Source organism: Tubulanus polymorphus, chromosome 3 (assembly GCF_964204645.1).
Source record: "Tubulanus polymorphus chromosome 3, tnTubPoly1.2, whole genome shotgun sequence".
NCBI classification, from domain to species: Eukaryota; Metazoa; Nemertea; class Palaeonemertea; order Tubulaniformes; family Tubulanidae; genus Tubulanus; species Tubulanus polymorphus.
Window position 1 is genome coordinate 20,379,040 of NC_134027.1, and position 11,593 is coordinate 20,390,632.

An 11,593-nucleotide genomic window follows, 5' to 3' on the forward strand; every position below is an offset into this window, starting at 1 on the left:
AAGTCACCCCCAGTTTATTATAATTGTCTACGGAGCTCGGTGCGACAGTTTTTCTACGTCAGCTTCACGTGTTGCCCTGTGGTTGGTGGTTATTGCGACTAATTAGAGGGTTTTCTGGGTCAACGTGTCCATGCAATTTTCCTCACTTCAAATGTCCCTAACTAATAAACATTTTGTACAGTGTTGAAAATTCCAGGTTGACGCGCGGCGTAGTTCGCGGGTTATTTGCAGTTTGGCGTCAGGTTGAGATCAACTGCCCTCGCGTCGGTAATAACGATTTTTAAAGGCTGTTTTTGAACGCGGATAGACAGCGTGTGTCGTGTCCGTTACGTAAATCATGGTCAAATTGTCTAACGATTCTAAAATACATGTTAGAAATAGGAATAGAATAGTGCGTGACTAATTTCAAATAAAAACTAAAAGCGATATCAATGGATATATCATACCTCCGCAAATCAGCTTCGATTATTTGTCAAATGAAACGCATCTTATCCTCTCGTTACAATTACAATATACACAGCTTTTTTGTCCCCAGTTTTACAAAATTCAGACTAATCATAAAAATGGTTGAAATTGATCAATGAGAAAACTTTTAATTCATCATATTCCATTTAAGATTATTCATATGACAAGTCCTTCCCGGACCAGGAGGTGGTTTCCACTTACTTCCAATATTTAAAAGTTGTTTACATATTCGCTGCGTAGCACGAATAATTACGGAATCAACTAAGATCCGATATTATTTTTCTAATTCCTTGACGATTTTTTTTTGTAGCACGCGTGTCATTCTTTCCGTAGCCCTACAATACGGAGAGTCACATTTATCTAAAATCTATGACACAAAGTATAGTTGTCATTGACCTCGCAACCTAACCAGCAATTAACGACAGCAAGTATCCAATTATATGTACACATATATATCATACGTAGATATCACAAATTGTCTGTATGTGGTTGGTAATGTACAGTTATTGAATAATACGGTAATTCTGTTGGGATGGTTTTGAACTAAACTGGAACGGAACAACTTTTGCAACGATGAGGTCCATGTTTGTGTCAACGGCTCTGATCCTTCAGTTAATTGTGCTGACGATTGAGTTGGTGACTGGCCACAATAAGTTGATGATTATTCTTCTCGACGGTTTTCGATCGGACTACGCAGATACCATTGGCAACCTGAAAGGATTCGATGCGCTGAAAAGACGAGGAGTACAAGCTAGATACATGAACCCGACGTTTCCATCAATGTCATATCCGAATTACTACTCTATAATGACGGGTGCGTATACTATTTCATGATTCATAAGACTTCATACTACTATGGAAAATTGATAGAAATCAGTGTTGTTTGAATTGTCAGTTCCAACGGTTTACCTCGAAAATGGCATTGATTTTCAGTCGGGGTAGTCTTATTTCTTAGGCCAGGTTACATTGAATGACTTTGTATACGGTAGCTGGTGCATTCTGAGGTTGTAGCTGTATCGTCAGTTTAACGTCGTCAAGTGTTGAACTGGACTTTAGGACTTCTGAATCCCAAACAATTCTAAAATAGACGTATTATCATTTTGTTGGATGTTTAACGCGGCGTGCGGTACAGTTCCCTCACACTGAAAATCCATTGGCCAGGGTGGATCCTGGCACTATCCTCGTTACGGGTCCTGCTAAAGTACGAAACGAAGAATCTCATTTTTGCGAGTAGTGCTTAAGTACGAAACGCTATGGTCGTATTTCTAACACGACCATAACTATAGTCAATCCTCGGTATAACGCCACGGGACTCTCACAATTTTGGCGGTACATGTAGATGATCTTTTGAAAGTATTCAAAAATTTGTTTTCATATACTGGTGGATTTTAAGAACACCCCACAATTAATAGAAACAATAGTAGGATGTTCTCAAAACCAAATAATGAATACACTGTCCCATTTGCCATTTCCATGCACGAACGCAGACGCGGTAAAGCATAGTGAAACGATCCACATCCTACATCTTGGTCGCTTTACAGCTAAACAACGTAGTGACAAGCCATTTGAAAAAAATTCTGGCCGTGAATTCTCTTTACGAATACTCATCCCTTGCAAAATCCAGATTAAGACATCAGTGAATCTCAATTGAAGAAGGGCAAAAATCTTAGCTTATTTCATTTTGATAATAGAAAATAAATCATACAGCGCAATACTGCCGTCCACATAATTGACGGTATAACGAAAATTTTTTTCTGAATCGGTCCCTTCAAGTTGTGATACATGTATGAGCATGCGCAGATCATTCTTCCCGGCAGGGATTCGAACCTGATGATATCGCTTTAACTCAGCCACGGCACGGAACCCTGCCACATTAGACCGGGTGCGCATGTTTAAGCCAGTTCTACTAGTCCGCTAGCTGCCATCAAGCGACAAAAATGACAAAATCAGGACCCGCGAAAGAATGACCATTTCGTTTCGTTCTTTAGCATTACGTAATTTCGTTTCATATACTTGTTTCACGTTCGTAGTTTCGTCGTTTTCGTACTTTAAAAAAGGACCCCACATCGCCACATATACATGCGGCAACGGGGATACTGCCAGGACCCACCCCAGCCAATGCTAGCGGTTCCAGTTCCCCATTCTCGCTCTATGATTGTATTCTTATTCTTTTATTGAAAAGTACTTCGTTATTTTAATTATTGCTCCCTTAAGAGGGATTCTTTTTGAGTCACGTCTACGAGTCTTATGCAAAATGCAGCAGCAATGTGTCTTCTAGAGATGTATACGTGTTCAAAACCTAGAACACAACTTAGGGGGGACATAGCTATATACGTATATCCTCTCAATCAAACCTTGAGAAGATTCAATCTAGTTTATTCAAGGTCTATGAGGTTTGTTACTTCAGGGCTGTATTCGGAATCGCACGGTATGGTAGGTAACACGATGTACGACCACGTATATGGCACGAAGTTCGACGGCGAGGCTCTGGAACCGTACTGGTGGAACGGAGGGGACCCAGTCTGGATAACTGCCACAAGACAGGCAAGAATGATATATGATTTGGAATGATCTAAAACGGGATACCTGCTGCGTTACTTTCTAATAACAAAACTGACAATATAACTATCTACGTACAAACTGACAAATATCCACGTATACATATACTTGATATAAGTTATTTTAGTCAGAAAAATGTTTCCATGTTGAAGCCATACTAATAATATATTATCAACTTGGTTACAGGGTCGTCGCTGTGCTATGTTTTATTGGTGCGGTTGTGAAGTTGAAATTCGCAATTTGAGACCAGCGTACTGCAGACGATACACCAAATTAACTGCCAGTGAAGATTTCAGATGGTCAATAGACAAAGCGATCCAGACAATGACAGGCAAAAATGCAGCCGATTTTACAGGTTTGAGCCAGCTCCATATTGCAAATCATTCCACAGCACTTATTCCTTAGAAAGGATTGTTCTCATCAGAGGCCTTGGAAAATGGAGTTTTTCAAAAAAAAGATGAAGGGGCATATGGAAATAACAAAAAGTGAAATAATTATATTACGAACGTTTAAATTGGAAATGAACTGGGAAAAATGACATATCTATCTACTTTTCGAATATTCTCCACATAAAATCTTAAGGACAAATTCTTTTTTAAAAGAGCAAAGAATTTGTTGCATTGAAGGAGCAAAGAAACATAACTTTTCTGCAATTCATTAGATTGAGGATTGAGACGAACATATCAGGAACATTCTTCTTTTATTGGTTTTTTGAAATATAATGGCGAAGGGGACAAAAAATCTTTTTCAAATATGATCTTTCTGGTGAATTCTAGATCCATACCTTAGATAATTATGAACAGTCTAAGAAGCTGTTCTATTAGCCATGGCTCCAAAGTGCATCTGGATCATGTAACAATTTAAATCATTCCACTGAAGGAAAAATACCTCTCGCCATGGCATTCTTTCATCGTCAAAAAAATCATCGGAATGCATTACATAAAATAAAGTCAATTCAAGATATAATGGTAACCTAGAGTCATTAAAAAGAACTTTGAATTGTAATTCATCACAAATGCAAATTTTCTGCCTTTTCTTGAAAATTGACTGGAACTCATTATCACGAATAATTTGGGCCATGAATTTTGCAGAACAGGACTTACGTTACGTAGCTTTAGGATTCCTCCTTCAAAGAATTATCATTGAATACGTTTAATACATAATTCTATCCGTCCATTTATTTGAAACATTAAAAAATGATGAAAGTGAGCTTTTTTATATATGTTAATACTTACGTTCTGTTTGCAGCGATTTACGTCGAAATGACTGATAACGTTGGTCACCAATTTGGACCATTTTCAAAGCAGTTAAACGACACCGTTCGCGTGATAGACGAGCATATCCAGTATTTGTTATCCCGCTTAGATACGACAGGTCTGTCTAAAACAACGAACGTTATTTTTGTCTCCGATCATGGTATGGCTGACATCAGAGACCAGACTAAGTACATACGAATGACAGACTTTGTGCCGAACATCGAAGATTTGATTCAGTACAGAATTAATCCCAATTCACATGTACTGATTATGCCAAAACCAGGCGCTACAGAGAAGGTAACAAAAAGCTTAATTATTTCCTCAGTTTGAACTACTCATAGGCGTCGATAGAGAGGCCAGTCTCCAGGCCCTTACGCAACACTTATTTTGATGTATGCATTGGCTACTTAGAAGTTTTTTTCAATACTACCGTTTATCACAGAGATGCTCTTAGAAGCGCACGAAATTGCCCTCCCCTTGTTGTATCGAGCCTCACACCTTCAAAAGGTCTGGTTCTACCATCGAACTTTAAAGAATTTCTGTCACCAATTACATGGTTGATGACTATGATGATGATGATGATGATGATGATGATGATGATGATGATGATGATGATGATGATGATGATGATGATGATGATGATGATGATGATGATGATGATTTTAGATATATAATGGATTCAAGGGTAGAAGTCCACATTTCGATATTTACCGAAAACCAGAAATCCCAGAACGGTGGCACTTCAAGAACAACGATCGGATACCGGAGTTGGTTATATTGGCTAAAACGGGCTATTCAGTTGTCGATGGATATGGAGTAAATTGAGACTATCTGAGTTATCTGAGAATATCTTTTGAAGTAACGAAAAATACCTACCATACGCCTCGTATGTTGTTTTAATTACAGCGCTCTCCTGGTATGTGGGGCTACAAGGATACTGGGCCAGCGCGAGGGAACCACGGATTTGACCCGGCTATAAAATCAATGAAATCCATATTCATGGCCACTGGACCAGGTAGTGTATTGGGATATCTCAATACTTCTCTTAAATGTAATCAAAGGTTTTTTCTGAGATGTTTTGAATCAATTCTATTTCGTTTTTAATCAATGGGAATTCCCATTACCTGGAATCGTTTTCATTAAACTTTTCCGAATTTATTTCGAGATAATTTCGGAATCAACTATTTTACATAAAGAACAAAATTCATTCTGACATAATATCTCAGAATCAAATAGTACTTGGACATTGTTCCAATGCGGAATTTCATGCCATCTTCATTCAAAACGAAAATATTGAGATCTGTGCCACCCTAGGGGATGAAGCCCATATTTCACAACTTGTCCTACATTTATTAGCGGATCAAGATGAAGTCTTCAAGACTTCAAACAGTATGGAACCGTTTTTTATTTGAGTCCCAGATGGTGCCCTATGAGTTCTATGAATTGCTACTAGTCTTAATGTATCAATATGAAAGTCGGTATCAATAATATTTGTGCCAAGTCCTAATTGAATATATAGCCGTTCTCTAGATTCTAGGGGGCGCCCTAGGGATTGCGCCCATGTTTCTATGAATAGCTACTTGTGTCTCTCGAACGCATGTAGCTAGTATATTTGTTCTCCATTTTGAACTTAAACGCCCTTTAACTCATGTTTTCCATTCAGTATCAGTAAACGATGATTTATTTTATAGATTTCGTCAAGGGAAAACTCGTGGAAACTATCGATAGCATTGACGTCTACAATTTAATGTGTCATTTACTCGATATTGTCCCGTCACCAAACAACGGCAGTTGGTCACCGATTAACCAAAGTCTCTTGGACATAGTTGCGAACAAACCAAGAGAATCGATACCTCGTAAAGACACAGTAAAACCTTTTTATGATTGGGTCGTCGAACCTCCACTTAAACAACGTAGTCAGACGATGGGCGCAGCTGTTTTACTGACGCCAACTATATTCAGGATCTTCAGCTACGAATTTATGGCGTATATATGTGTTATCATATTCTTAATTTAGGTGGCAACCATCAGATCAAATGAACGCTATGTACTTTTTGTATTCGATTTAAAGTATACAAATACTTCATATTTCACAAATGTCATCATTCATAGATAATTAAACAGATTTAGACAATGTATATTTTCTTTTAATTTTAAAGTTATTAATGAACCATTGAAATAACCTACTCCGGTAAAATAACTTCTAAATACGAATTACCTATCTGGGAATAAACCTCAGAGATCAGTTTTTACTGAGAAGACGAAAAGACGTTTCTTCAATATGAAATGAAACTTTACAAGTTTGTGATTCAGTATACAGAAAACTTACTTCTAATAAGCAACTGATAAATAAAGTTACGAATTATCTTGAATTAAACTTACGGAACAATTGAGCCTTTTTGACAAGATATTGCTAAAGCAAGAACCAGCTGCGTTCAAATATGGCTACCACAGAATGACGTAAAAAAGCCGAAAAATTATAAGAATGATAGGTGGCAGCACAATACAGACATATGAAGTTATAAACTTCCAACTGAAGTAACCATACAAACTTCAAACTACAAGAGCCGAAAGTGGCGTCAACATTCCCGGCACCGTTAAACACTTTATGCGATATAACCAAACATATATACAATAATATAACAACGAAACACTTGAATAGGTACATCAATTACATTAATGTTCATCATATAGGTAAACACTAAGTTTAAGTAATACATTCAAGAAAAACACACTTGTTCACTGGTCGAACTAACTTAGTTGACTTTGTTTTAAGTTTAACGCTTCGAATCAAACTATCACTTCCGGCATAAGTTTCGATAACGCGACCTAAAGGCCAAGACGATCGATGCGACTGATCATCTTTGACAAGAACGATATCGCCTTCAACGAAATTCCTCTGAGGGTTGAACCATTTCTGTCTTTTTTGTAATAATGGTAAGTACTCGCGTACCCATCTTCTCCAAAAAACATCGGCCAAGTATTGTACTTGACGCCAGCGCCGGCGAACGTACGAATCGCGTTGAGAAAAACTCCCTGGCGGCAATGTTGGTCCGGAACGCAAAATCAACAAGTGATTTGGAGTAAGTGGTTCCAAGTCAGTTGGATCATCGGAGACGCTTGTCAACGGACGACCATTAACAATGGCTTCGACCTCACACATGAGGGTTAACAAGCTCTCATCGTCGAGAACCTGTTCTTTCGTAATCGCACACAAAACACTTCTAACCGATCTAATGAGTCTTTCCCAAAAACCTCTCATATTTGAAGCGGCGGGTGGGTTAAACTCCAATTCTATCTCCTTTTGCAAAAAGAACTCCTGAATTTTGTCTTGATTCCAGTTATCGATGGCATCTTTCAGTTCGCGCTGACCGCCCACGAGATTAGTACCGTTGTCACTTCTGATTTTCTCCGGCTGACCCCTCCGCGCGATAAAACGCCTAAGACCGGAAATAAAGGAGTCGGTATCCAGGGAATGGCATACTTCTAAACTGTTAAGTGAATGGAGCGACTTGCAAGGCAAGTGAAGATACATCCATAACGTTTCTCACGCACACGACCGCGTTTAACCAGAAACGGACCAAAATAATCAAGTCCAACAAATGAAAATGGTGGTTTATCGGGAGAGACGCGATCCGGCGGTAAATCTGACATTTTCTGTTGTGAAAGTTTTGCGTTTCGTTTGCGGCAATTTATACATTTCGATATAGTTCTCCACACAGCGGATTTACCATTAACAACCCAAAACTTCAAGCGAATCTTAGAGAGCGTATACTCACGACCTCTATGTGCATAGATATCATGATAGAACCGTACGATTAAGTCAGTGATGTGACCATTCTTCGGTAATATTATCGGATGCTTCGATGACTCAGAAAGCTCTGAACGACCAAGACGCCCTCTAACGCACAACAAGCCATTAATCCTAACGGGACCCAGTGCGAGTATTGACGATTGTTTGAGAGTGGAACCGTTGAAAGCATCTGGAAACGCTCTCCTTTGAACGTAAGACAAAATCGCTCTCTCAGCTTCTCGGAGCTCACCAACTGAAATCGGACCGTAAGAAACATCACCATGATCACGACGTATAAGTTTACGCTTAAAACGCAGTATCCAGGCAACGGACTTTTTAAGGCGCGACCAAGACGAGAATAGTGCGAAATAGTTCATAAGAACATCGTTGTCCAAATCAAGTTTACACGAAGACGCGCATGCTTTAGACGACCTTTTATCCTCAACGTCCGACGATTCGACGACGCCTAAACCAGGTTGTGTCGGCCACGATTCCTCAGTTTTCCATAAGAAATCAGGACCTTTCAGCCATCGACAATCACGATTCATTTCATCGATACTTAAACCGCGGCTGGCGTCATCAGCAGGATTTAACTTTCCATCAACAAAGTTCCATTGAGAAGGCTCCGAATGCTCACGAATAACGCCAACTCTATTAGCGACGAACACAAGTTTCAAGTTTCAAGTTTGTTTATTCATTATAATCACATGACATGATCGTCAATGAACAGCGGATTAGAAGAAAACAATATAATACATATATACAATACTAGGATTACAAAAATATTTACAGGAAAGAGTGCATAGGACATAGCGTACTGTACAATATAAGTCAAGCATAAAATTAAATATAATATTCTAATCCCGATTGGATATACTTTCCCAATTTGCCAATTCTGATTGACTACCTATATCATGAAATCGCTTATCCTCATTACGAATATATTTCAACACCGATGTGCTATCAGTCCAATAGAACGTTTTATCAACATCGAAGTATAACTCTCTCGTAATTATGCAATCTAAGCGAATCGATACGGTTGCAGCAGCTAACTCGAGACGCGGAATAGTCGTAAACTTCAGAGGAATTACTTGTGATTTCCCCGTTACGAAACTACAATGAATACGGTTGCGATCATCCATTAGGCGAATATAAGACACAGAACCGTAACCAGCCTTTGAAGCATCGAATTCGAAGATACTTGAGTTAATCTGAAGCCGCCCATCGCTAAAACTTTTATCACATGAGATAGGAGATCAACGGCAGACTCATCGGAGCATACAGACTTCAGACAATCGTCCACGTAAATATTGCGCAACACAGTTTCTACAACATCGTCACCAAACAAGTCGCGGTTGTCAATCGCGGATCTCTGAATAGCAAAATCAGCGCAACTGAACTGGACGCAGCACCGAATAAATGTACACGCATTCTATACTCTACTATCTCGTGACTCGATGAGAACTATAGGAATCTAAGAACATCGCACATAGAAGGAGTTACCCGAACTTGATTAAACATCCCTTCAACATCAGCCATAAAAGCGACTCGTTCTTGCCTAAAACGTATCAATACGCCAATTAATAGGCTAGTTAGATTCGGTCCTTGCAGGAGATTATCATTGAGTGAAATACCATGAAATTTAGACGAACAATCGAACACGACCTGAGTTTGTTTTTTCGCGGATGGTATACAGGGTGATGCGTAAGGTACCAAACGAGCCGATCATTGCGATTTAAATCTTCATCAGGAATCAACTCACAAAAACCGGAATTAATCATCTTATCGACGAATGCGGTGTACTCGACCTTTAGCTTAGGATCCTTATCGAAACGACGTTCAAGAAAATCAAATCTATGCTTGGCTAAAGCGCGGTTATTAGGCAAGCTCGGTTTATCATGTTTCCAGGGTAAGCTTAATTCGTAGTGACCGTCGTCGGTCAGCTTAACAGTTGATTCCATGATAGGTAGCGCTCTTCTATCATCATACGACATATAAGTTGTTCGTATTCAAATCGTTGAACTCCATGTTACAATAAACCTCGAACTGTTTTTTTAGACTTTCGGACTTGATTGAACACGAATTGATTGAACATGACTTCGGCTGCGATCGATTATTCTTCGTGCATAATGGACCATTGACCGCCCAACCGAAAATTGTTTTCACCGCATACGGACCACCGCGAGAACTCGATCTGACTTCAATTGGCTCTAAAGCTAAGCTGTTGTCACTGCCAATAATTAGACCCACCTCGGCATCAACTCGTGATACACGTACGCCATCTAAGTGTACCCATCTGTCTATTTCCTCCTGCCTAGGAATATCGCTACGATCAATCGGTAACTTTGGCTGCGAATAAACATCATAAAAAACAAGCATTGAGTTTTCCTCGAAATCATAAACGCGAAGATCAGCCACAAGAGAGACCGATTCGCGATCCAAAAAGTTCAATGTAGACAAGGAGTGCAACTCGCCTATCACTCAAGCAGCACCCTAGATCGCTTAGTAATTGTTCTGAACAGAATGTTGAATTTGATCCCGTATCGAGAAGAGCGTACGTCGTCACGCATAAATCATTAGACATTCTTTTAACCTTGACAGGCACGATCGGCATACCAACAGCAACACGTGGCTTTTTGATGAAAGAACTCGTAGTACGATTCTGTTGAACAGCGACATCCGTAGGCGAGTTATCGGTAGGCGAAATATTGGGCGCAGGAGCGTAACGATGCAATAGAATATTGTGTCTATAACCACACACGCCACATGGCATTTTTCGACAATTACGTGCCCGATGATGCACGCCGAAACAATTGAAACACAGATTATTGTTTCTTAAAAACGCTAATCTGTCATGCATGAGTTTGTCTTTAAAACTTAAACAGTCTGACAAGAGATGGTCTTGTTTACACAGAAAGCACGAGCTATTATTCGGGTTTAATGACCGTGTCGTGATGGGAACATTCTGCACTTGTTGAGAATTCGCAGCGCAACTCTTCTGTTTACCCGAACTAGCAACACCGTGAAATTTTTTATCCCGGGGGCCATCTGCAATTTTACCGAAAATAGGAGGGTTGACGATGCGGGCTTCATTTTCCACGAAAACAGATATGTCCTCCAAACGTATCTCGCGACATTCAAAAGTAGAAATATAGTCCGCCTTAGTACGCCAGCGCTTTTTCAAATCATATGGCAATCTAGCAAGAATTCGCCTAAGATTATCGGGATTTTCGATTTTACTCATGAAGCCGATTTCAGGTAAAGTATTATGACAGCTTGATAGTTGCACACTCAAGTTCATTAATGCGTTCGCATCCTCTGACTTAATCACGGGACCATCGATTATACGATCAACTAAAGCCGTCCCAATTGCGTAATTACTTCCGAATCGCTATTTCAAAGCAAGCCTAGCCTCTGGATAGGCTTCATCTGGATCTTTAACGAGATAACTTTAATTAGTTCTTGTACACCACCTCTTGTGTATTGAACAAGATAATACAATCTTTCGCGACTACAGGAC

General features: G+C 39.5%; 2 protein-coding genes across 3 annotated transcripts; one reads left to right on the forward strand and one right to left on the reverse strand.

The window, feature by feature from the left end:
- Positions 1 to 940: 940 nt before the first annotated feature.
- On the forward strand, positions 941 to 6,373 carry LOC141902538 (glycerophosphocholine cholinephosphodiesterase ENPP6-like). Of its 2 annotated transcripts, XM_074790314.1 has the most exons (7): positions 941 to 1,279; positions 2,873 to 3,009; positions 3,211 to 3,379; positions 4,273 to 4,577; positions 4,947 to 5,096; positions 5,187 to 5,295; positions 5,972 to 6,373. In XM_074790314.1, the coding sequence occupies exons 1-7, from the start codon at positions 1,039 to 1,041 to the stop codon at positions 6,295 to 6,297; spliced, it is 1,437 nt and encodes a 478-aa protein (XP_074646415.1). In that variant the 5' UTR covers positions 941 to 1,038; the 3' UTR covers positions 6,298 to 6,373. The 2 variants fall into 2 exon arrangements, with proteins under 2 accessions (XP_074646415.1, XP_074646416.1); XM_074790315.1 differs by lacking the exon at positions 4,947 to 5,096.
- Positions 6,374 to 6,987: 614 nt separating this feature from the next.
- On the reverse strand, positions 6,988 to 11,317 carry LOC141902157 (uncharacterized). The gene is made up of 8 exons (XM_074789797.1): positions 10,544 to 11,317; positions 10,142 to 10,422; positions 9,787 to 10,050; positions 9,577 to 9,631; positions 9,249 to 9,445; positions 9,127 to 9,186; positions 7,836 to 8,724; positions 6,988 to 7,791 (listed from the first exon to the last, which is right to left on the reverse strand). The coding sequence occupies exons 1-8, from the start codon at positions 11,315 to 11,317 to the stop codon at positions 6,988 to 6,990; spliced, it is 3,324 nt and encodes a 1,107-aa protein (XP_074645898.1).
- Positions 11,318 to 11,593: the final 276 nt, after the last annotated feature.